General features: G+C 34.9%; 5 protein-coding genes across 10 annotated transcripts in view; 4 read left to right on the top strand and 1 right to left on the bottom strand.

The window, feature by feature from the left end:
- Positions 1-9,231, top strand: part of LOC143365416 (uncharacterized) — a 57,170-nt gene extending 47,939 nt beyond the window's left edge. Inside the window, exons 3-8 of the mRNA XM_076805575.1 lie at positions 3,863-4,133; positions 4,488-4,654; positions 4,910-8,158; positions 8,522-8,558; positions 8,640-8,810; positions 9,090-9,231. Of these exons, the coding sequence (XP_076661690.1) occupies positions 3,863-4,133; positions 4,488-4,654; positions 4,910-8,158; positions 8,522-8,558; positions 8,640-8,810; positions 9,090-9,119 (3,925 nt within the window). The 3' untranslated portion in view covers positions 9,120-9,231. The remainder of the gene's footprint in view (positions 1-3,862; positions 4,134-4,487; positions 4,655-4,909; positions 8,159-8,521; positions 8,559-8,639; positions 8,811-9,089) is intronic.
- Positions 9,140-11,830, top strand: LOC143365431 (inositol-tetrakisphosphate 1-kinase). Of its 3 annotated transcripts, XM_076805599.1 has the most exons (6): positions 9,141-9,316; positions 9,695-9,827; positions 9,960-10,058; positions 10,120-10,261; positions 10,360-10,496; positions 10,577-11,830. In XM_076805599.1, exons 2-6 carry the CDS (start codon positions 9,705-9,707, stop codon positions 11,162-11,164), a joined length of 1,089 nt encoding a protein of 362 aa, XP_076661714.1. In that variant the 5' UTR covers positions 9,141-9,316; positions 9,695-9,704; the 3' UTR covers positions 11,165-11,830. The 3 variants fall into 3 exon arrangements, with proteins under 3 accessions (XP_076661715.1, XP_076661714.1, XP_076661716.1); XM_076805601.1 differs by lacking the exon at positions 9,141-9,316 and having other exon boundaries at positions 9,960-10,047; XM_076805600.1 differs by lacking the exon at positions 9,960-10,058 and having other exon boundaries at positions 9,140-9,827.
- Positions 11,831-11,908: 78 nt separating this feature from the next.
- On the bottom strand, positions 11,909-15,923 carry Crn (pre-mRNA splicing factor crn). Of its 3 annotated transcripts, XM_076805580.1 has the most exons (16): positions 15,839-15,916; positions 15,329-15,477; positions 14,991-15,192; positions 14,803-14,892; positions 14,563-14,723; positions 14,290-14,486; positions 13,914-14,215; positions 13,716-13,830; positions 13,461-13,636; positions 13,270-13,370; positions 13,101-13,212; positions 12,864-13,010; positions 12,710-12,786; positions 12,512-12,629; positions 12,163-12,423; positions 11,909-12,094 (listed from the first exon to the last, which is right to left on the bottom strand). In XM_076805580.1, exons 3-16 carry the CDS (start codon positions 15,024-15,026, stop codon positions 11,921-11,923), a joined length of 2,067 nt encoding a protein of 688 aa, XP_076661695.1. In that variant the 5' UTR covers positions 15,027-15,192; positions 15,329-15,477; positions 15,839-15,916; the 3' UTR covers positions 11,909-11,920. The 3 variants fall into 3 exon arrangements, with proteins under 3 accessions (XP_076661695.1, XP_076661697.1, XP_076661694.1); XM_076805582.1 differs by lacking the exon at positions 15,329-15,477 and having other exon boundaries at positions 15,839-15,923; XM_076805579.1 differs by lacking the exon at positions 15,839-15,916 and having other exon boundaries at positions 15,329-15,788.
- A 60-nt stretch (positions 15,924-15,983) lies between these two features.
- On the top strand, positions 15,984-22,753 carry Bbx (bobby sox). Of its 2 annotated transcripts, none has more exons than XM_076805590.1 (8): positions 15,984-16,331; positions 18,526-18,726; positions 18,887-19,339; positions 19,441-19,628; positions 19,712-19,834; positions 19,933-20,040; positions 20,136-20,464; positions 20,762-22,753. In XM_076805590.1, the coding sequence occupies exons 1-8, from the start codon at positions 16,305-16,307 to the stop codon at positions 20,848-20,850; spliced, it is 1,518 nt and encodes a 505-aa protein (XP_076661705.1). In that variant the 5' UTR covers positions 15,984-16,304; the 3' UTR covers positions 20,851-22,753. The 2 variants fall into 2 exon arrangements, with proteins under 2 accessions (XP_076661705.1, XP_076661706.1); XM_076805591.1 differs by lacking the exon at positions 15,984-16,331 and adding an exon at positions 17,537-17,555.
- A 1,745-nt stretch (positions 22,754-24,498) lies between these two features.
- Positions 24,499-25,988, top strand: Yippee (yippee zinc finger protein). The gene is made up of 3 exons (XM_076805574.1): positions 24,499-24,654; positions 24,727-24,888; positions 25,516-25,988. The coding sequence occupies exons 2-3, from the start codon at positions 24,728-24,730 to the stop codon at positions 25,727-25,729; spliced, it is 375 nt and encodes a 124-aa protein (XP_076661689.1). The 5' UTR covers positions 24,499-24,654; position 24,727; the 3' UTR covers positions 25,730-25,988.
- The last annotated feature ends 272 nt before the right edge of the window (positions 25,989-26,260 follow it).

Below are 26,260 nucleotides of genomic sequence, written 5' to 3'. Positions count from 1 at the left end.
TCAGTTAACCCTTGGCACTCAATACTATTTTAACTCCAAAACGAAACATTTCTTTCGACCTAGAATATTTCCCTTCTGTATATTTTTTTTCATGTTATGCATACGAAAATGGTGCAATTTACTCGTACAATACTGAAATGTTTAGTAATTTATTAAATACAAACAAATTTGATAATGTAAAAAATATTTTAAATAATGATACAGTAAATTTTTAGTGGCGCCTTACAGTCGCCATTCGAGTGCTAAGTCGAGTGCTCTCTTTTAGTAGTAATTGTGCTTTAAAAATAAGTATAATTAATATAGGCATATTGGTACCCCCACAGTAATTGGGTCCCTTACCCTACCTGTACACCATTTATTCAAACAGCCGTAGACACGATGCTCAGAGTTGTTTATAGTACGTCACCGTAGTCTGTCCCAAATTTTCAACTTCCCGCTAAATTCGCCGATCAATACCAGACCCGAAGGACAATGTCAATGACACCAAGGGAACTTCCGGCGTTCTAGCTGCCCTGAAACCGATGAACCTTCTAACGCGCGTCCTATAATAAACAGCTCCAATACGGAAAATAACTATCATAAATGTTTTCAGATGCAGCAATTATTACGTAAATCGTGTGTTTTTCAAAAAAATATACTACGATTCCATAAGCAGTTTAACTAGTTCCTCCAAGAGCTGAATTAATTACAACGCATTCTCGGCGAGGCGAACGTTGTTTACAAGTGTACAGTAAATTAATGTAACTTTTCGCCCGTGTGTGTGTCGAAATCGCAATTTTCAAATTTAAAAAAATATTTGAAAACGCGATTGAGAGTCTAGAAATTTCAGTTGGGAACCGTAAGAAAAAAAAACATAAATGCAGCCACAGACACACACAGGCACACGATTTCCCCGTTGCATTCATTGCTCGTGTTTACACGCGTAATAATACACGCAAAACGTCATTCTTAAATTGAGATCCATCGATTTCCTGCGACGAAAGAAAATTCGTTACGTAATCCCCGGTTGGTTACTTTGTTTCTTAACTTTTTCCAGAGAGCATTACGTTTTCATCGGTCGTTGCGTGCCTGCCGGGGAGGTGTGTGCGCACGCGCGCGCGCGCGCGTGTGCGTGCAAGTGCACGCGACACGTAGTCTGGTCACAACACACCCCGGCTCCAGAAGACTTCCTGAACTTTGAAAATCAATGCCAATGTTCAGCTGTTGTGTGATAGGTGGGCCAAAGAGAGAGAAAGAGGTACGGTCCGGGCGGGGGTGTTGGTGAGAGGGGTGAAACGGTGCGGAGAGGGACGAGGGGGAAAACGGGAAAACCGGCATATTGATCTGTCTCTCCCAGACGGCTCGAATGCCAACCACGCTTCGCTGTCTGCGCAACGGGTCCGTGCTTTGAAGAGGATGGACACCGTATACGGGGAAACGTGCTTAATCCGAGGAGACGGGGATTCCGATGGCACGTGCGCGCACGCGGCCTGCCCGATATCGCCATATTCTCGCATACGCGGGGGTCGTTTCGCAAGAAATTGTCGCGGAATTATTCCGCGCGACGCGCGACCGTTCGCTTGAATCGCAGCTGAATTTCTCCGTACCGTCACGTTTCCACTATTAGACTTCCTTTGATCGTCTAATTTGCGTCTGACGTTGCGCTGGTAAATTTTTAAGCGACCAGTCCGCTTTTACTCGCTGCTATCCACTTCTAAATTTCCATTCGAAACCTTTGCAGATTATTTACCAACGTTACTCTGTGACCTCGCCATTTCGTTAAAGAATATATGATTTGAATGAGCGCATTCTTTGAACACTGAGCCATTTATTTCGCGTTATTTGTTGGAGGGAGTTTCTGCAATAAAGGGGTTGTTATTATCATTAGCGTATCACGAGTAATTACGAGAGGAGAGAATGTTAAAGGATCATTAAGGGCTCTTAAAGAGCATGTCGCCTCAACGACTTCCACGCGCTTCCGGTAGCTGCTGTTACAAATCGTTCTACCGTTCATTAACAATTTATATTTATAACTTTTGCTGTGAATCTGAAACGCATGTAAAGGAATAAATTGTATATAAAATAATTTAGAAATTTTTGTGAAACGTATAAGTCACGACCCATCGCGATAATCATTATAGCTTAATGCCCTGATACTCTTACTTCCAAACTAAACATATTTCAATATCAATAATTCGATTAACAGTACAGAAAGAAATCTGAAAATTAAATTTCATTTTATTTTGCAAGATCAAAAAATATTTGACGATTCAAGTGAATTCTCAAAAAATCTGGCAAACTTGTGGAGGGTTCGGCAAAATCGGATTGATAGTGCGTTCCGATTGAATTGTTTAACGATGACTCACCATGTGCGATACATTGGTACACTGATCCATCCTCTTTAAAAGACGCTACGGATTACGTACCTTTGACGTATTGTTATCGATCACGGAGCACGGGGACATTAAAGCAGGAAGCCCGTTGAAGACACGCCGACGTCATCGTTCACGATTTACGCGCTATAAATTACCTAGTAGAAGCCCCTTCCGCCATCTTGTACCATACTGTGGTAGATAATCACTTGAACTCTGCGAACTCTTTGTCGGAAAAAAAGCGGAACTATACGTGCAAAATGCTACCCAGTAAAAAAAACAGCTACCTACTAAAAAAGGTAATTAGATCCCTTACCCTATCTTTGCCAGATCTTATTCGATAAAAATTTTCTTTGTTCTTAATTTCCGTACTTTTGTTCTTAACTGGCGAAAGAGCGGTGTAAAATGGAAGCAATACCTGTCCAAATAATTATTCAATGAAATAAATCCTGCTGTCTGTACTGTTATTATTGGTGTATTAAAAATGTTCTTCAGCTTTTCATTTAGCAGAAAGTGCTGGATGGTAGGCGGGATCAAGATTATGTAATTTTTTGAATGTGATAGACGAACAGGAAGAAAGTAGCGGCTCCCTTTAAGGATCGATATTTACTATACACGTATAGTAAAGATATTCCTTGGCGTATCCATGTTAGAACGTGCAATGGCTGACAACGTAACGCACGGGATGGGTTGATTTTCTACTCGTGAAATAGGTGGTGGAAGCCCGAGGGCAACCACCCCGCCTCGAAGGAAACTCATAACTTTATTGTCATCGGTTCGTGAACTTGTCTTCCCGGTGCGTCTCCCCTTTCATTTTCAATTTTCCTTTTCCGTTTCATCGCCACATCTGTCTGTATTAATATAATTGGACAACGAATGCCCGCGAAATGCGTTTTACTACATGATTCAAGGGTTACTTAGCGCAGAGTTAAAGTCAAAATTTCATTAACCTTCGCCACATTTACTCCTTCACAACCTCTGTCTCATTTTCTTATTAAATTGACTAAATTTGTTTTTAATTGTCACATTTACAATATCGGTCAGAAGATATAATCAGCAAAACAAAAATTTTCGTAAGGTTATAAACAACATATCGTAAATGGACTTAACTGTAAATTAATCATATAAAAATATAATGCAATTGTTAAACTGTGCCTAATAATATTAAACAATTGTTTGTATTTGCGAGTTTGAAGCACTAAAGATCGATGACGTCGAAGTTCACGCGACACGATCTGTAATTGATAAAAGATTTATTAATATATATTCCACGAGAAAATATTTTACAAATGTATCCTACTCGTTAAATTACACAACATATTTTTGTTCTTATTCATTGCAACCTTATGTACTCATTACACTGTTTTGCGGCGCTCAATTGCAACATTACGAGCTCACCGACAGTATCTTTTTTATTGGACCATTAAAAATACAGATACCCCGGTTTCACATTTGATTTGCCGAAAAATTATCTTTAATCTGGTAATAAATAATCGTAATTTATGTTTCAGGAATAAGCACGACGCTTTAGAGTACTTGGACTTACGGAAGGAACCGGCGATTCCTTCGTCCGCGCCTTGCCACTCGAAAATGCATTCTCAGTCCGCGTGCGATTGTTATTGCAAAGTTCGCGAGCCGACACAGAGCCACAAAAACGAAACCCAACCCGAGAGAAGTCGTGTTAAACTTGTGACATCGAAAGCTTCCGCTTCGAAGACGGACGCCATTAGGAGTGCAAGGAAGGTTCCATTCACGCCTGCGAGTCCCGTTAATGATCACCAGGTAACTCATAATTAAACTTAGAATATAATGTATATGAGCAATAACGTAACAGAATGTTTCAACGATTCTGGTTGTACTAAAAATGATTTTTTTTTACCGTAGAATATTTTTAATAATTTTTTTTTCTTAACGTAGACATTTTTTTACAAATTATTATTTATTTACATTATAAGAAAATATTATATAATTCTCAATAATTTGGTAAGTTTGATGTATTTTAAAAATCTGAAAAACATAATGCGGTAAACGTTTCGGGAAAGAAACATCCATTGCGATTCTACTTTTGCGAATAATTTTTTGAATACTTGAGTTTACAATGAAGATTGTTGCTGAGAATTTCTAGCCTTGTTACAGCCGGATACTAAAAGATCCACCGCGATACTTCCGGTCTCCCCGGTTCTCAGTCCGGAAACATCGGCAGCGCTCGAGGACGTAGACAGATTGGTGAAGGATGCGCAGATCCAAATCAAAGCAATTAACATGGTCGCTGATTGCAGCGGTTTGAAAATGCCTGTAAACGCGTGAGTTCTTGTTCAAAAAGGGCAAGGCGTGCCAATTACTGTGTCTATACTAATTATACTTATTTTTAAAGCGTAATTATTAATAAAGCTCTTCTTTAATATTCATTATGATTTAAAAATAAGTATAAGCAAAATAGGCACAGTAATTGGCATCGTCCATCGTAATTGGGTCCCTCACCATATCTATAATCCAATTGCCAGACGTTTCATACACTTAACAAGCTGGGAATTCGAATAACGTTCAATTCTTTGCAGGTATTCGAATGAGATATCCTTAGACGACGAAAATGATCAACTATTGTATGTCCGTGAGCGCGTAGCACATAAATTTCAAGAGGCGAACGGCTGGATTGACGTAAATAACAGGGGCCCGAAGAACGAAGGGATATCATACGAAAGAAGGGTTCCGGATAAACCGAAGAGAATCATCGATTTCTCCGCGGCGAGATTCAAAACATTCGAGGACCGCCACAAGGAATTCCCGCGGTGCGGCCCGTTTGGAATCCATGATCTAGGAATTTCGACCGCGGATACACAAAACAAAGGGAGGGCCGAGGATCCCAGCGAGATACCAAGCAACGAAAGAAACGCGAAGACGAACACTTTTTCCGTTCAAACGTGTCCACCGGTGAACATCGAAAGGCATTTGACGGCTCAAAATTTGGGGAGCATTCATATATCGCCCGATCCGTCTTTCATCCGAGAGAACGCCAACGTTGGAACCTACATAGTTTCCCACGGCGGTTGCGCTAAGAGTCAGGTTCGTAAAGAGAAGTTTGTGAAAATATTCGAAGAGCCTAAGGACGCCGCGAGCAACAAAAGATCGAGTGAAACCCAGAGGAAGAAGAACGGAAAGGCTGCGAACGAAATCGAAACTAGCCCCGAGTCCTCGCGCAGTTCGAAAGGAACATCTTCGGGAAATTTGTTACATGCTGACGAGGAGAAGGAAACAGCGGGGATCAGCGGGGAGAGCAAAGAAAGTCACAAATCGGTGTCACCGGCGGATGTCGCTGATGGTCTCGGCCACCGAAAATCGGAAGATCGGGAAGTCCAAGTGGAAATCGAGACGATCGAGCGACGGACGGAGGACGGAACAACGGAGGCTACTTCGAATGCCAAAAGTGACCAGAAGCAAGTGCGTTTCAACGAAGTGGTTCAAGAAGACACGGAACTATCCTCACCCGGAGAAAAAAATGGCGAAGGAAGGTTTTTGCAACGAGATGCAAAGATATCTGTCGAATCCGACGACGAAAGTATTTTGAAAGAAAATTTTGATGAAATTGAAAGGAGCCAGGACCTTCTGCCACTGCATGATAAGAAGAAAAAGGAAGCTCGCGACAAAGAGGATCGTGACTACGAACATAGTGAAATCATCGATCGACGTTTCGCGAGTCATCGTCGTAAATATTGTAATCAGAATGAACAAAGTGTAGAAGATTCTAGTCTTTTTGGATCCTCGACTATAGATACTTCCGGTGAAGGTTCCGGTCATGAGGATGATGACGAGTTGTATTATCCGTCCATCGACGAATTAGACAATGTACTGCTAGCTTATAATAAGACCATCGACGATGCTTCACGATCGATAAGAACAATCGACAGATATTTATCGCGGCCAGAACTCAAAGAATTTTTGCAAAATGGCGAAATCTCGGAGAGCAACGAGTCCCCAAAACCGACACGACTGGACCGGAAGAAGGTTGAGGTACCAAACGGCGAAGATTCGATTAGGGGTCACGAATATAATAAAACAATCGACAAACATGTATCGCGGCCAGAATTTAAAGAATTTTTGCAAAATGGCGAACTCTCGGAGAGTAACGAGTCCCCAAAACCGACCCGACTGAACCGAAAAAAGATTGAGATGCCAAAGAGAAATTCTTGTCGTTACGTACAAAGTAAACGAAACGCAAATGGCAAAGATTCGATTAGGGATTACAGAGCTGTTACAAACAAACATACAAATGAAGCACACCGATCTAAAAACACGAGACCTGCGCAATTAAACTCGACTCGGCGCAACAAGCTGGATAACAATTCAGAAAATAAACGTATCCTCCCGAAAAACGTGTACAAAACACCGTCACGAGTCGACTCGAGAGTTACAAGAAGACGGTCGGACGCCGATTCGAGAACATTGTCGACAGAGGAGAGAAGATTGACAGAAAGCGACAGCGATAAAATTTTAAGGCACGTCGAGGAAACGTGTGCAAATTTTTTCAAAGTGTCTCGTCCACGAGACGCCATCGTTTTTCCGGCGAGAGACGAAAGCTCGAGCTTGACGTCCTCTGTGAACCCTTCGTTCTCGAGCGCGGACTTGCAGAGCGTCGATCGGGATAAAAACAAAACGATTTCGAGAGTTGCGGATAACAACATTGCCGAAGTTTCGAGTCCGCGATCGAACGCGGCGTTCGTGCAAGACGTCGAAGGGAAACGAACGGAGTCAAAAGTGGGCTTCGAAGAAACGTTAAAAAACGCGTTCAATGTCGACGAAATGATACCAATATTGGTGAAGAACTTGCTGCAGCATTTTCAGAACGGCGCGACCGGTTCGCCGCAGAATCTCGAGCTCCTGATAACGGAGAATCCGTCCGCGAACAATGTTGAATCGAACGTTCACGAGATGGACACCGCGCGCTTGAGAACTGACAACGAATCCGAGAAGGAATGCTCGGTTTTCCAAGCTGACGCAACGGAAATCGTCGAAATCGAGGAAAGGATTACCGAGGAAAATGCTAACGATAAATCCGCTCGTGAAAATATTAACTTCGTCGATAAGCCCGTGAGTCGACCTTCGAGCTCCGAACAAACAGCATCGTGCTTGAAGCAAAAAAGCTCGACCGTGGGGCCGAGAAAAATTGATTCGGACGTTGAATCGTTGAGAGAACTTTCAAGCGTGAGACGTAATAGTACTTCGAACGGAAATGGGAAAAATAACGATGCAAAAAGCTGCGAATATTTGGAGCAGAAAGGAAGTAATAATGGAAGTTTAGCTGCCTCGAGGAACGTTTCGAGCGTTGCCGACAAGAGAACGGACGAGAACAAAACCGATGAAAATATATGTAATTCATCGGTGAATAATTCATCGGCGGAAAGCGAAGGGACCGGAAGTACGCGGCCAAACGATTCATCGAACGATCATTCCTCGAGTAAACCGAATCCCGTAGTTGAAGATGAGAAAATCGAGTCGCGTTTGGACCAGGCTAAATCGAAGAGTTCGGTAGAATGTAATGACAATGTTCGAAGGACATCTGCCGATTCTTTGCTCGATTGCGTGTCTCTTCAATCCTCCTCGAGAAGCGAGCCGAAAGTATTAAACATGGAGTCAACCAGCGAGATAAAGGGCAGCGATCAATTTAGGGAAATAAATAACGAAACACGTTCTCACTGTCGCATGTTTCAAAAAGAAACGATTCTTTCACGCTTGTACGACGAGATGCGTGAACAACTCTTACATTCCACGCACGCCACGAATTATTCGACTCTGGTCCAGCAGGATATTAGGTGCAGAAACTATTCTCTTTTCGTTATCCTTATATTCATCCATTCCGGATTGTTTTATTAATTAGACCAGTAAATTATTGCGTTAAAAAAATGTTCAAAGAAAATATTCAAAACAATACTGTTTAAACTTTACGAATCATAACTAATCTAAATACAATTGAATGAAAAACAGAAGGGTAAAAAACGCAATTACTGTGCTTATATTAATTACACTTATTTTTAAAGCATAACTGTAACCGTAACTGGCTTCCTTACCCTATTTTAGATTAAAACATATATTAATGTAATTTTATATATCAAACTACGATTGAAATTTCTTTCTCATATATTCATTCCATAATTTCCCCGTTTTATTTATTTTAGGACATCCGAAGATATGCCTGCAACAGTCTCAACGAAGGTAAGACATTTTTTCTTGTCTTTTTTTTCATAATGGTTTACATGTAAAAAATTCTTTATGTAACACATTTCATAATATCAGATTGAAACAGTCTCTTCGGACACTTCCCGCTCCGAGGGCGAATTGTTCATGCCGAGTTCCGGTTCCTGTTCCCTGGGTGAAATTAAAATGTTAAATACCGACGAACAGGAGAATATCATTTCAGTTTTCGTCACGAAAGAGACGTTGTCTTTGTGGAGCGAGTCCTCGAAAGTGAGTACAACTTCTCCAGCAGTAATTCTTGTAATTATAACATTGTTCGAAAACGTTGGATTTGAAATACCAGACATAGATTTCTAGAAATACGTATTTATTAATCGTATCAGATTCGTTAAACGTAACAAAGTAAAAACCCAATGAAGATACGATAAGATTGTCGCTATGCATTTAGATAAATAAATTTCTATTTAACTTTTGTATTTCAAAAATAATTGTAAATTATAAATAATTAGATACTGTGTTCATACTCGTAGTACATTTTTATATTTTTAGTCGTTGGTACAAAGTATGGGGGAAATTTGAAGTTGCTGCTTTGACGAAAAGTGCGTTGACGAGTACGCCGCAATTACTTTACCTACGTATTCCACTTGAAGATGCAACGACGGTGACGTACTCGTGCTTCCACATAAACAGGAGAAGATGATTAATAGCTGCACCGATACATTGTAAATAAATTTGTTGTTCGAAGTGTTTGTAACATATACCGGTAAACGAAGAAAGTATGTATGTTTGAGAAAAAATAATAACTCTATAGATTGTGGCCATCACTGTTATCTTGCTAACCTATGATCGTTTATCGCATGTATGGACGAAAATCGTACGAATAGTGTTTGTGCTTCAAGTTTAAATATAGAAAAATGCACATTCTATAAATAAGGAACGTGAGATAGTTAAGAATTGGAAGAACGTAATAGTACCGTGACAGATGATTTTTTTTTAAATGTCACAGACATAACCTCATATTTCAACGAAAATATGACATTACTTATTCAAGGAAGAGTCTTGTAGAAAACGCAATTAATATATTTCACGTAAGGTGACTGTTAAAACAATGTATTGTATTCTCATTAATGGATAAATACTTTATTCGTCGTAAGGGAACAGTAAATGGAAAAGAAAATGTGCGAAAAATATGTCATCGGTTATTGGATATCCGAGAAAAAGCGACAGAAGTTCAATTGGAATCATTTTTATAATTTGTGTGAAGCCGAAGGGTTTCAATTAAAAATGGTAATTAAATTTTATCTATGCTCTATTACTATCAAATGATTGTAACTTCATACACAACTAATCAGCTTTATGAAGAAAAAATATTTGCATTACAACTAACAATATATTCTTGAACTAATGTATTGCTTTCAGATTGACATAAATTCTGATCTAGAATCTCAGGGACCATTTCATGTTTTTATACATAAATTGACACATAAACTAGCGCATGCAGAAAATGGTGATCAAAATGTATGATAAAATTCTTTGAATTTCTAATTGGAACTTGTATAACCATTTCTTTTTGTTGCAGGCCAAAGCAATTATTTCAAAAATTGAGGAATACTTCTGTCGACACCCTAAAATAATAGTTATTGATCCCTTGGACAATATTAAGATTTTAATAAATCGTTATAAATACTATGAACTCATACAAGAACATGTACAATTTAATGGTAAATTGAACAATATGTGTTTTAACTAGTTGTCAAGAAGTTCATTAATTGAATACCTAAATTGTGAACTTAATTAATTTTGTGCTTTTATTTTTTAGATGTATTTACTCCAAAGTTCGTAGAAATTAAAAGCAAAGATACTGTTGAAAATATATCACTGTTGAAAAAGGCAAATATTAAGTTCCCAGTAATCTGCAAACCACTTATCGCTCAGGGTTCTAGTGATGCACATAAAGTGAGTATGTTATTCTTTATGAAAAACTGCACTTCTAATACTGAATGCGTATCAATTTCAATTTCAATTTCAAATTTCAGATGATGGTAATTTTCAATGAGGAAGGTTTGAACAATTGTCAACCACCTTGCGTAGCACAAGAGTTTATCAACCACAATGCAATTGTTTACAAAATATACATAGTCCGTGAACATATTCACGTAGACGAGAGACCCAGTTTCAAGAATTTCTATGAAGAAGACTGTACTTCTTTAAATACTATATTTTTCAACTCGCTTAATATATTTAAAAGTGGTTCTCAATCCAAATGGTCAATCTTATCAGAAGAAAACATTCCATTAACAGTAAAACCAAAACAGGAAACGTTAGAGAAAATTGTAAAAAAAATTACAGAACTCTTTGGACTCCTTTTGATCGGTGTTGATGTTGTTATTGAAAATCACACTGGAAGATACGCAATTATAGATGTAAACGTATTTCCTGGATATGTAGGCTATCCAAACTTTTTTGAACAGTTAATAGGATGCATTAGAAAATTGTTAGTACAACAAACGGATGCACAACAAATTTCTAAAAGCTACTCATTAAAAAAATGTCTAAGCGATGATCTAGATTCTGGTTTTGAAAGTGACGAAAAAAAGAAATGTTCTACAAAAACAATGAAATAAAATATAAAAACAGCAGGTAAATTAAGAGAACGGATAACTATGAAATTGATATCCCAGTTCACTATATTCTATCAAGTACAAAGAGGTATTGTTTGAAGAAATAATACACCTTTTTTTTACAATAGAACATGCTCCATTCATACATATTCAAAGATAGCTGTTGTTTCAGTTGTTGTATCAGATCTCCGTTTTGCAATAAATAATATTTATTTCTTTTGTACATTTTTTTTCTTATTTTTTTACTTCCTTATACTGTTGTTGATTAATTTGTTCATTGTTCACACTGAATCGTTTTAATAAATGTATTCATTGTAGTGACAAATACATGTAATACAAACTGCCAAAAACCAAATACTTTTCACTTAAGTATGCGATGTTTGCAGTGATGGAAAAAACTTCAAGAATGAACATATTAAGGTTACATTTTCATCAGCAAGTCAATAACAAAATATTACGAACATGTAATAATAACAAAGCTATTAATCATTGTAACATTTGTATTTTACTTTACTGATTTTTGTTTGAAATTCATTATATACGATTCATTTTATTATTGGTATGTAAAAGTTCCAAGTACAAATATTATGTATAACAAAGCAAATACGGTGTCATAAATACTGGTTATACTGTAAAATTTTCTAAATATAATTTTTTTTTAAAGTTCAAGGCGTGTTTATTTATTCATAGAAAAAGAAAATATTAATTTATTTACAGGAGTATTAGATAATTTTTACAGTAAAAAAGTACAGTTGGGTTCTAACTGCTAGTCTCTAATTGAGCGGTACTGATGCCCGAATTAGTTTCATATTTTTCACCGAGTTCTTTTTGCTTCATCCAGGCCTTGGCAGATGCAAGGAATTTAAGATTAGGTCTTTGTGACTCATCTTCTGGGAAAACAAAATCGAATACTTCTTCCCAGCCATCGTCATTCTAAAAATCGAAAACAATGTCAATGTTTTATTTAAAAAATATACTACGAAGATACGAAATTTATTTACCCCGTCTTCTCCCACAATACGTCGTCTACGTTTAATTCTTCGGGGCATTTTTTCCATAATTTTAGTTCGAGTTTCGTTATCTCCTTTCTCATTTTCAAAATCTCTCCAGGCTTCTAATAGTAGTGCCCTACTTTCTTTATCTCCGTTTGATCGAAGAGCGTCATTTCCGCGTTCAAAAATTCTTCTTGCCAAAACAACGTTATCTACACCATCTTCTGTTGTAGAATTTGCCAATTCAAATTTGGCATACGCAATCCAGACCTATACACGTTCAATGATGAAAAAAAGGTAAATATCACAATTATGCAATTAAAAATTGAGCGCCGATATGGAACTGTATATTTCTTACTTTCACGTGAAGCGTACGTTCTAGTAATCTTTCAAATAATTGTCTCGCATTTTCCGTGTCATCCTGCGCTATTTCGAAGTCAATATAAGATTTCCATAAAAGTTCTGGCATGTCCAATCTACATATTAAAAACAATAATACATAAGTATAACAAAAGCTTTACCTGAAACACTGGTTAGTTATTTTTAAACTTTTTACCTTGGTTGTGTTATAGCTAATTCATAAATAGCTCGTGCGCGCTCTACATCACCTAATAGTGTTTCCAATTCCGCAAACTGTTGAAATAAAATTTAACACACAATTTATGATTTTGAAAATTAAATTAAATACTAGATAGTTGTGTTTTACATACTTTCATCCATGTAGTGCAGTTTTCTGGACCAAATTCGAGGAACTTTTGATACAAAATTCTACATCTATCAAATTCTCTCAATTGAATTTCCAGGTCAATGTATCCACGATACAATTTGTCTCTAGGACAAATTCCTAATGCCATACCCTAAAACAATTTCAAATTAAATCATTTATACTTCACAAGTTAGATTAATTGCGTAAAATGAAAGATTATTATATTCTGGTAAATCTGTACCAATGTTTTCCTAGCCGCTGGTAAATTCTTTTGTCGTATTTCGAAGTATGCATAAAGCAGCCAAATTTTAGAAAATGTGAAATGTTTATGGGGAATCAGTTCCAAGCATGCCCTGAAAAATCACAATTATGTAAATCACTCATCATTTTTAGAAAAAAAAATCAATTACCTATAAACCTGTCGGCATCTTTCCATATCTTTAGTATCGAGTTCCTCGAAAAGAGCATAATTTATCCAAAGGTAAATGTATCTTCTCCAAAACTGTTTTTCCTGTGTAACATATAAATGCGCTGAGTTTATATTATCCGTATTAATATGCAACATACAAAGTGTTAAAGCGGATAAGAGTTTAATCCTTACTTTAGTTGGAGGCACGTTAGCTATAGCACGTTCATAAGTTTCTCTAATAACATCTACATTTCCTTCAGATTCCACTAATCTCAAATAGTCAAACCAAGCATCATAATTGGAAGGATTTTCTTTTACTTCTTGCTCATATTGATATTTTCTTTTGCTTACTATCACGTCCTCGATACCTATCAATAGCGAAATCATAGAGTCATACTTGTCTTAAAACTTACTTGTAAAATTTTGTTATGACAAAAGAAAAAGTACCTGAACGATCTCCATATTTCTTTTCATGTATAGTATATGCTTTATAAATTTCTTGTGTCTTCTCTTTTGGAATATGATCTAATGCGTATTTGTAAATTACTCTGGCTCGATCATGCTATAAAAGAATATGTTTAGAATACACAATACAATATTTTATTTTAACTTGGGATGGAATCATTTTGTTTTATATATATTTACTTCTCTTTGGCCTTCCTCAAACTTCGCAAACCCAATAAACAATTTTTCATCTAAACTTTCGTCTCCATAAAAATTAATAGCTCTCTCATAAACATTGCGTGCTCCATTTATAAATCCATGAGATTCCTCAAACCGTGCATACTTTATCCAATGTTTAACATCAGGATGAACCATCACAAACCGTTCATAAATTTGTCTAGCTCTTTGTATTTCCTTGTACCTCAATTCAAATTTAATGTAGGTTTGCCAAGCTTGTTCATCAGGCTCCCACTCCATCCATCTTTCGAATACCTGACGAGCTCCTAAATAAATCATTTTTTTGATAAATTTTTTGTTGCTATGCCATTTTGCAATATGAAATACAATAAAATGTTACCTGCAATATTCTCTAACATCTCTTCCATATAAGTATATTTATACCAAAATTGATTTGCTCTGGGCAATATAGTAACAGCACGGTCCCATAAATTTCTTGCATGATTTACTTGACGATTTCGCATTTCCATCTCTGTATATTTTAGCCATAACGTAATATTTCTATGATCAACATCTAACGCTCGTTCATATATAGATCTAAAATTTAAATGTACAGTTTGTTACAAGATATACAATATGTGTAACTCTCTAGAAATCAAGTGCACAAACACACCTTGCTCTTTGTATTTGTTTTTGACTTTCTTCCCACTGAGCATATTTTATCCAATTTGAAATTACCATACGATTTTTACGGATATTATCTTCGAAAGCTTTGCGTTTTCTGTGTTGATAATCAGCTAACTCGTGAGGATCAGAAATTTTTTGTTTCGGTGGCTATAAATAAACAGTAATGATCATATTACAAATGATTCTTCTGATGTTTTTTTTTATTGTCATTTCTCAAAATTCTTACCGGAGGTAAAATCTCAAGGTCTCTCTCTTTAGCCTCCCGTAAAAGCTGCTCTGCTGTTATTTGAATTTCAGCAGGTGCTTTATTCTTGACCTGTAATGAATTTAATAATTTTTTATTATAAAGTGATCTTCGTTTATACAATAGTATGTATGTTTTGTATATATAGTTATAATAGAAATCATAAGTACCTTAGCAACTTTTGGCATTTTCTGAGACTTCTCCATTGTGTCTGAGATAATTAAACTTCTTCAAATATGTAAAACGATTTCAAAAACGAAGTAAGTATAAAGTTACTTAGCAAATGTACAATTGGTCATAAGATTTCTATATTTCTATTTTAATTTGCACATTTTTGGCGGTTAATTAATAATATTAATAAATCACTACAATCTGAAAATAATCACAACATTAATTAATGTTATTACTTTACACTATATCGACAAGTAAATCCTTTCTACAGCTAAAACACTTTATAATAAACAGAAGTACATAGGTAGTACATGTAGATAGGTTAGATTATCCTAACCTATATGTTGCGACAACACTGAATAACACGCTACACACTTATTCAGTTCCTTTTGGTTATTTTATGGCGCTTATCCGCTGCATTTTATTGGCAACTGCATCCTCAACACTTTTTTTATTACAGATTCGATTCAATCCTACCACTATTATCTAGTAAATAAATTTAAAACTGCTATCAAAATTGTACACAAGGATCAACGTTCTACATGACCGATTATGCTTTACGTATTCGATTTTTATTAAAAAACATTATTACAGTTTGAATTTATTCTTTCCAAGAATTTTAAGAATAATATATTCATTTGTATGAAATGTCTTTCAGTAACATTTTGCACAGTAAGATTACTGGCGCTGTAGTACTGTTACGCGCGCGAATCTTATATTTTTTTGAACAAATTGCGCACAATACTGAAAATGCGCACGACAATTATATACTGCTTTTCTATTACTTCTATGAATTCGTATAAGATGAAGAAAGAATTCAATGCCCGTGAAGAAGGTTTAAAATTACTATGAAATCGATGAAACACGAGATACATTGGATGTCACAAGTTAATCTCCTCCTCGGAGTGAAAACAGGCGCGTGACTGGTTTGATAGTGACGTTTGTAGATTCGTGACGTTTACACGGGGAATGTTTAGTTGCAAACAGAAAATTGTTCGAATAATGTCGTTCGAGTGACTTAAACGCAACGTATCCTGAAGCTCTCTCGAAGTTAGTGATCAAACGGTAAGAAATAAAAAGATTACACGAAGTTATGCGAAAATTTTCTTTCACGTGGGTTGCACGAAGCAATCGTGGATGAACGCATCGGTGCAAGAGAAAGATAGAAATAGTACGCAAGAAGGAGAGGTTAATTCGTGCACAGAAAAGAGCTAGAGAAAGAAAACGAAACATAGAGGAAAAGAGAGGGCAGTCAGTGCCGAAGCTTTATCTTTATTATGCGCCGCTGAGTGAATTGTCAAGTGAAATCAGAAATGGCTGCCAACGAGCAACAACGCAAGGTGAGTAGGGAGAAATACATTGCATTTTTCTCGAATATCGAATAACTTTGCAATATGTTCCACCGAATGTTGGATTCATGACATCATCGAAGGACAAGTTTCGCGATCAAAACAGTTGAACGTGCGATCCATTCGTGACGGTTTCGAGTCAAAAAATGAGATTCGTGCGATATCTTGGGGACTAGTCATACTAAAAGAAACAACGTCGTCCTGACTTTAGTTCTGCGTTGATAAATATTTGACAGCAAGGGGGATTAGGGAATGTGGATTGCAAAAAATTGCTCGAGTCTTGCGCGAACAGGAATTGTTTAAAGAGACGTTCTACTTCATTCAAATATTTGCCAGATCATCGATGCATAGAAAGACATATAGATTGCTGTATGCAGTATTTACATTCGCACAAGCAGCTGTCAGTAGACGTTCGGGAAGGTGTCATGAAATCCAGCGAAAAATATGCGATGCAGAATTTCCGTTGACGTTCGGTTCGCTCAAAATGTTCGATAATTTTTGTCACAATTATTAAAAGTTTGTACAAAATTTGCGAGGGATCGCGCGATCTAGCTAGTCAATGTACAATAGCATTAACGAAAGCTGCGACGTATGACAGGCGATGTACCCTAACAATTTTGATAATGCCTCCTCCACCATTTTTCGCGTAGATTTCTAGATCGACGATTATTGTACTGAAATAAGTTGAGATATATAAAACGATGCACCGTATAGCTGAAATAATTTGGACTTTGTGCGCTCGAAGTAATTAGACACAATACGAAAATTAACATATGCCTTCTATGACGACAGATACCTCTGTGTGCCTTTTTTTCTTTCGACAAGATCGACTAGTCGCTTCTACCAATTTTTAATTGGTATCCTATCGTTGTCGATTGAATCGCTAGATATGTATTTAGAGAATACTCGGAATTCAAGATTCTTTTGACATTGAATTTGACTGAAACGAACGTTTGTAAATCGTTCTTCTCGTTGCACCACAAATAGACATGATTTTCATCACAGATTTATCGCGAAATAGTTTGTTTCTTTTTTTTTTCATAAAAATCATTCGTGCATACTCATGAACGACGTAATCCAATTAAATACCTTTATTTCCCTGGCCGTTTATAGATGATACTGCAATTTACATTCGATTTCATAATATTGCACGAAATATAAATTAATGCATTTTCTGCACGTCGCATTTCGCAATAAAGTTGGCTTATCAGGAAGGTAAAAATATTGAATGATAAGAATGAAAAACGAAAAGGCTGTTCTCGACCGAAACTATTATTTTTCTTTTATTTTGTCCTTATGCACGATGTATGTGAATTACGTATGTATGGCGATTGCCGTCTTGTTCATACGTTGATTCACGTTTACATTTCGCGATTACTTGAATAACATTTAATTAAGCATGGAGGTGAATAGAACGACAGTTAGGCCAAGAGATATTTTAAGAAACTTATATCATTTCATTGTGCGCATAACAATAAAGCATTAGCAATGGTATATAATTGCATATTCCTTCTTTTTTTATAAAAATAATATGTTTTACGTTTACATAATAGTGAACTATTTAAATAATTTTATTCAATGTGTTTGAAGATGTGAGGCTAGAAGAAACATATAATATTCTTTGCTATAAATATTATGGTAGTCACAATTGATAAATGCTTTGTTATAAAAATATGACTGAAAAAACATTGACAGAAGATCCTACTGTAATGTCCAGGAAAGGTATAGGTACTTATTGATAACAACAGTACAATGCAGTAATAATTATGCAGAAATTTAGATTTCTTTAAACTTTGTCTGATACAGGTAATAGGTTTTCATGGATTATCATTACATATTGCATATCTATGTAAGCATATGTGACCTTAGAAACTGTCAAGGTATATAATTTTAAGGCTTCACAAGTGCTATAACATAACTATATGTATACATAATGTTATGGCCCTAACATTAATGATACATATTTTACATGTTATTATTAATTGTGATTAATTTTTCGTAAATAATACGATGTATTACGTATCACCTAACATTATATATATGTATATTAGTCTTAGAGTTATGATAGGAAATATTTTAGGACTACAGAATTTGTTTTTATTATCTTATCTGACTGGTTTTATTCATTGTTTTTTTTTTTGTACATGTTTGTTCGATTATTTCATGCAATTTATTTAATAATCAGGAACCACGGGAGTTAAGAGAGCCAGCCCACCATGCAAGGAGACCTATGAATGCATTTCTTATTTTTTGTAAACGACATCGTGGTTCTGTGCGGTCTGGTTTCCCACATTTAGAAAATCGAGCAGTTACAAGAGTTCTTGGTGAATGGTGGGCCACCCTTCATCCAGATCAAAAACGTTCATATACAAATTTAGCACAGGAGGTAAATAATTATATATGTATAATGAAATCTCAATGTGTTGTTAGATATTTGTTTTATATAAATTTTTGTACAGAATTGAATGTATTTTTTAAAATTTTCTGTATTCATATCAATTATAGTTAGAATGAGAGAAAATAATTCTAATTTAATTATCTTTCAGTACAAAGATGCATTCTTGAATGCAAATCCTGATTTCAAATGGTACAAATTACCAGCACCTCCTCTACGTACTTTGAATACTAGGCCTACAAATAAGAAAACAGAAACATGTTCTAATGAGCAACCTATAGAAATCAAGTCCGAGAATGAGTCTTCCGATTATTCAAAAGCTGAAAAGCGAGATGGACAATCAATTCAGCCAGGTAAACTAGCAGATGAATCCCAAATTGGTGGCCTCAGTTCGCTGTTCACACCTCAGAAAATGCAAATAATAGACGAGCAAGTAACTATGAATGGTTCTGTGATTGAAGATGATAATGAAGTTCCGAAACCCCCTAAAAAGAAATATATAGATGCATCTTTTTCCCCTGATCTTAAGAGAGAATGCAAAGCAGATCTTTTTGATGTAAAGAAAAAAAGAAAATCTGAATCAAACAACAATGACCAACAATACGTAAGAATCTTTGCTCTTTCCTTGTATTTTCATGATTGAAATAGTCGGCACGTTTATTTAAGATTAGTATTTACATAATCAATATTAATATTCGATTTTAGGATATAGAAGATGAGAAAATAGATATAAATAATTTTATAACTACAAATATGCCTTCAGAAGAAACTAATTTTAGAAGTGAACGGACATGCAAAGGCTTACGCTATCAAAAGTTCCTTGCAGAGCAAATGAAAAATATTGGTACATCAGGGCAACAACCTAAACGAAAACGTCATACTGGAAATCGTAGGTAAATATTTCAATGTTCTATTCAAAGTAAAATACTAATTCATTCTCATTATTACAAACGATCTTACCAAATTTTTCTCTTAGCACCGATGGACATTCAAACGAACGAAGAAATTCTATTTCATCGAACGTCAGTGAAAAAACTGATTCTTTGAGTAGTGAAGGTGGAAATAGTTCTCGTGGAGAATTAGAACATCTTGTAGAAAGGTAAACAGATTTCTTTGCTTATATTCAGTATTTTCTTTCTTTCATATAAATGTATTTATAAATAAACATAACTAAAAAAATAAAAATTACATTTAAAGTGCTGAAGGAAATATTGAAGCTTCGAAACCAGAAGAAACAGAAACCGAAGGCGCAGAAGGAGAATTAGATTTTGGACCATGGAGCACACGTAAAAGATTTCGAGCTGAGTAAGTTGAATATAATATTTTTGCCAAAATATTCTGTAATGGAAATATATTTGTGGTGAATATATATTATTTTTATGTGATATTTTCTTGTGTAGGGATTTTAATTTAGAAAAGAAAATTGAAGCGTTACCATCCTTAAGTTTAGAAGAATTTCAGGAAAAGAAGAAACAACAACGTACGAAAAAGAAAAAAATAGTACAGAAATTAATGTCAACTTCAAATAACAAGAAAAATCAAAACAATTGTAACGCTAATGGTCAAGCAAATGTTTCAAATAATCAAACAGATCGTGAAAGTACAGAAGAATCTGATAAAGCACTCCTTGTTGGAAGTCAAAAAAGGAAAGCACGGAAACAGAGCATTACGCGTAATGCAGCCGCTACAAGTGATTCCACACAAAATGAAGCAGATGAATCTAATAAACGTAAGTATAGGATAAGCAGTAGTATCTTGTTTATTTACTTCTACACATTTCATTTTACTCAAAATAACACACTGTGAGATATATACATATAATGTTTTATACTTTATCTTCGTTGACTATTATTTTTATTGTCGATTACTTAGAGTTATACAAGCCAAATAATTTCAATTTGACGAGTACAAAATTGATTATTTGTTTAATTTTCGTAACATTTGAATTTTATATATAATACTTCTAATAATAATTTTTAAATGTGTATTCTCAAAAAATTTTAATTATCTATACAAATATTAATAGCGTGGTGTGCATCGCCGGATTTGGAAGCACTGGCATGTCTCGCAACAGTTGCCGCCTACAGAACAAAACTTACCAAAATTAATACATAAGATATATTTTTCGATGTTTAGCGGTTGTTCGCGATACAAACTTGCACTGTGCAAAGCCAAAACTATATTCGTTTATTTCTTTAATATAATTTTTTATTAGAATAATTATTGAAATAATTGCTTTTGATTGCTGTTGAAACATAATAACGTTTCCAAGTGATCGAAACTGTACCACATTATTACTGTTAATATTCATATCGTTAACCGCTGTTTATATAAATATTAATATCGTGACCGCTAAAAGATTATTTCGCAACAAAACATATGAAGATATTTCTTTTATGTTACATAAATATTCCGCGAAGAAGGTCACTGAGAGACAGTTTCCCTTTTTTTTTTTGTATAGTTTGTTAACGAATAATGTTGTTACTATTACATACTGAAGGAAGATTCTAGTTTTCACTTTGCGTTGCGTGTAATTATTAAAATATTGCGTCACACGTTTCTATACTTGTTGATGAACACCTGCAGTGCAGATGAATGATAGCCATTATATATAATTTAAAGAAAAAATGCCCGTATGTATTAATGTTCATTGGAAAATTTGTGAAACTTTTAATAAAAAACAGACGAATATTTTCTTGAAGTAGGACCTGACTAGGAAAAATTATCAATGAACGAAGAGAGAAAAGAACATATATACTAAAAGAATGTTAGTCAGTGTGTATTATATAAGATGATGTTGGAAAGGCAAGAGTCGGATCTTGTAAACTAATTTTTCTAATTATAAAATTATATAAACATAATTGAAAGGTAACACTAATAGAGCCATGAATCTTAAATAAAGCCGTTGAACAGGGCATTTTATCATATCTATGTGTAGTAATGATAACACGTAATAATTGCAAAGTCACTTGTTACTATTTTTGTTATTATCATCGGCATAAGTTTAATCTATATTTCATTATGTTCTGTAAACATTTTATGTACATAGAAATAGGTGCAGTATTATGAAAGATATCCTTCATGATCTGAATATCAAAAAAGGATATAATCAAAAATATACATGTATAAATATATGTATATATATTTATACACATGTGCAAGACCACTATTTATACGTTGTACGTGCGTACATATATACATACGTGATGATGTAATTTACGAGAAAGTATAAAAAATGTAAATTTTATTGTTAGTAAGTGTTTTTGTGTATCAGAAAGCATGTGTATATGTACGTATGTAATTTGATAAGACTACATATATATATATATATAAATGTATATTTATAATATTTATATCGACTAACTATTATTTTAGTATTAAGACCATGAAATTGCGATTCTGTGCTCTGTTTGAGAAAGTAAGGGACTCGTCTGTGATTTTGGCTAAAGGAGTTTTTAATATTTTATATTTTTCTATTGATTTTTCTCTCTCCTTTTCTTTCTCACCTTTTTATGTTCACTGAAGTCTAACTCCAGATACTGTTAGTAAAATGATAGGAGCAACTAATGTTAGTAAATTCCTCTGTAATACGGAAATGAGTATACTGATTATATTTCAAATGTGCCTTGAAGAGATTTGAACATAGATATTAATCAATGACCAATAATATATTTTCGATTCGTTTCGGTATTCTAACTGTTTTCTGACATTTACACTTATACCTTCTACATTTTCTAAGTGTGGTTACGGTATATAATTATAGCGAGGCTTCGTGGCCAATGTCCGAATACGTGGAATTATTGAAAAAATATCAAGGGAAAGTGTTTCGAATTTTACTGCACAAACATCTATGTACCTAGCTTTAAAAATATAATTTACACGAACATATATATTATATTATATATATATATGTATATATATATACATACACTTACATACATATATGTATATGTATATATACTTGTAACATATTGTATACCATTTATATTAATAATAAAGATATAATATTTTGATGTAACTTTGAAGTTGTTGAATTATATTTTGAGACTATATGATATACAACATACAACGACAAATAAATATTTCAATTAAAAATCGATTTATTAAATTTTACTATTCTAAAAATCAAATCATTCTTTAATGTATATATTTATAGTTCTTGCATCATTTTCTAAAAATATGTTATGATGTTTATATATCAAGCTTCGGATTTAACTGTTCGATCCGAGGTTTTTTCGAAGGTTACGCCCCCTTGACCCGACCGCGCGTCTCGCTCCCCGTTACAGTCATAGTTCTCGAGCCATCTCAGGCTCGTACCATATGAACTGCGCGTGGCGCATTAGGGCTCGTATCGATAGATTTCCACATCACGTGTTTTCACGTTTTCATTGCAGTTTGTCTCGCTATCGTCTGCTATGCAAATAGCAACATCCAGCCTTTCCATCAATATTTTGGATCTATCAAACAGATCTAAACGTGCGCGAAAATCTTGTTTTTCTAAATGTTCGTCAAGTTTTGACAATATAATTAAAAGCTATCTTCCAAATTTATTTTCTTGAAATTATCTTGCGACGCAGTGGAGTAGGCCTACAGGGAATACCACTGACAAAACAAAACACATTGACAATAGCACCTCATGGGTGATGTGGAAATTTATCGATACGAGAGTCGCAGTTCATATGGTACGGGCCTGAGGTGGCTCGAGAACTTGGACTGTCACGGGAGCAAGACGCGCGGCCGGGTCAAGGGGGCGTCGCCTTCGAAAAAGCCTTGGATCGAGCAGTTAAATCCGAAGCCTGCTGTATATAATTTAAAATAATAAGAATATTAAGAACAATTTAAAACTTTCATATGCCCATTTTATTTTTCGTTTATTTCAGTGGTTACCAATTTTTTTCTTATTTATGCGCCTCTTGGCAATTCATTTTTTGTATTTCACCCCTCATATTTTTGTAGTTTATATACTTGCAGTTATGTCCAACATGTTGCATAAATAAATAATGAAACCAATCTGCAGCTAAAGTGAAAATTGTACATTTTTTGTATATCTCATTTATCAATTAATAAAATCTTGTTCCGATATTATTAATTTTTTCGCGTACTCCTAAACGATAAAGAGCAAACCCCAGATGGAGAATCGCTTTATGTTAATGGATTGTTAAATATTATTTTTTTACTATTAAAATAAACAGAAATGTTTTGTAATTGTGTTATATGAAAAATAAATGTCTACATTATAGATGCATATTATCAGGGCCCGCTCTAGCGGTTACGACGCCCCGGGCAAAAAAACAAATTGTCGCCCCTTTTTAAGCACTAAGCACCGCGCTGAACAGAATGACCTTTTTTTTTAGCAAAATTGTCTGGCAAGGATAGTCAGAAATTTTCTATTAACTGAATATTTAAAACATCAATATTTTTCTCACACTTACAGCCAAAGCCAAAATGGCGCCCCTAAATTTTGGCGCCCCGGGCTAATGCCCGGGTTGTCCCCCCCCCCTAGAGCGGGCCCTGATATTATTATCGAAAGTCATTTTACTTATTTAGTGACACTGTAAGCTTTTTAAGATTTCTTATTGTACAAAGTGAAGGCTTGCTGTAAGTAATTTCTAATGATTGCTGTCAGTTCTTTTTACTCTTTTTCAAATATATACACAACTGAAACAAAATTTAAAGCAAGACAATTACGTATGATTTGAAGAATCTCTTTGCTAGAGTCGCTTTAGTCGCGATGCTGAAAACTTGGATAAGGTTTACGCTTCTTGTAGTTTGAAATTCATGAAACGCGATTAACTGACTTGACAACTACGAACACTCGTGTGTGTCCATGTATATTATTGTGCGTAGTGTTTATATAGTGCTGTGACGGTAGTGATACCTACGCCAAATTACTTGACTTGCTCGTCCCGCAGAGTCGAAGTAAATTTGCTTGAATTTTCAACCGTTACTATTTCGTGTCAAACTTCTAGGAAGCGATTAACGATATTTCAGGATGGGCGTAATTTTTTTGGAACATATTGGAGGTACTCGTCTATTTTCTTGCGCGTCCTGTGACACCAATCTTACAAACAGAGCTCAGCTGATAAGCACGCGTTTTACGGGAGCTACGGGCCGTGCTTTTCTCTTTAACAAAGTCGTCAACTTAAATTACAGGTACTCATATTTTCGTGACGTTTCTTTTGAACATAGATTCATATTAATTGATTCAATACGTCATATTCTGCCATTACGTTTCGAACATTCTCGTAGTTGACAGACAAAGACAATTGTGCAAGATGGAATATTATTGTTTCCATGTACCTAAGAAAATGGAACTTGTCTACATTTGAACAACATGGGAATTATCTTTCGTGAACAAAAATTCATATGAATGTACACGAGAGAAAAATAATGATCAAATTCGTTTTTCTTCTTTTTTTTTTAAAGTTAAATATGAGTACATGATATAATGTTATTTTTATTTGGTTTAGTGGGTCTAAATGTAGTATACTGACATTGAACTGATATCTGGTACTTGTATCATCTGAATAAAATTATTTACAGAAGCAAAAATATAGTTTTGTTATCTTCTTAACAATACACTGTCAGTTTTTGTGTATTATCCATTTATTCTTAGGTTCATGATTTTTTTTATTGATGCGTGTATTTAGCTTTTTAGCAGTATTTAGCACACAGGATACCATTGTTAAGTGTACAAAATCTCAGAGAAATTGTACTAATGGAATAATCTTATAAAATTATTACATATTCATAATTTAATTCATCTACAATGATATACAGCGAGGTTCAGGATAGAGTGATGCTGACGGGTCGTCACATGGTCAGAGATGTCAGCTGCAAAAACTGTGATGCTAAGCTCGGGTGGTCATATGAATTTGCAACAGACGATAATCAACGTTACAAAGAAGGCCGTGTCATCCTGGAACGAGCTTTAGTCACTGAAACCGATGGAATGGGTGACAATATTTACTACCCTTCAAATAACAGGACTTAGGATAAAAAATACAGAATATCATAGTCAATATATAAGCAGTTGTTCTCCTTTTTGTGTTCCTTCATTATTTGGAATAATTTTACAATTGTTCTGCAAATGTACAACAACTTATACTTGTTATTAAACATTTTTGTAAATTATAGTACATACTTTGCCTTGCAATATAGCATACTACTAATAATTAAAAAAAAATTTTTTCATTCAATATGTACCTATATCACGGTAAATCTGATTGGAAATAAAGATTGTGTGTACTTTACGTTGGCAGTTTGAATATACATATAAAGTAGACATGGATTAGTGACATTAAATAAAACAGCATTAATTAAATGAACGAGTGTCTTTGAATGACATAACTGAACCCACTACAAATACTTAATCAAGTATTCTTTTTCACCATCCTTTTTATAAATTCTTGTTTAGCTTAATATACGGACATTATACATAAAAGATTAGTTTTTATTAGTTTCCACATGATATCGGTTTTCCTAGTTAGCTGTGACAAACATTTTAGTCAAAATATAAAAAAAA

Source organism: Halictus rubicundus, chromosome 2 (assembly GCF_050948215.1).
Source record: "Halictus rubicundus isolate RS-2024b chromosome 2, iyHalRubi1_principal, whole genome shotgun sequence".
NCBI lineage: Eukaryota > Metazoa > Arthropoda > Insecta > Hymenoptera > Halictidae > Halictus > Halictus rubicundus.
This window is presented reverse-complemented; position numbering and strand designations above follow the sequence as displayed.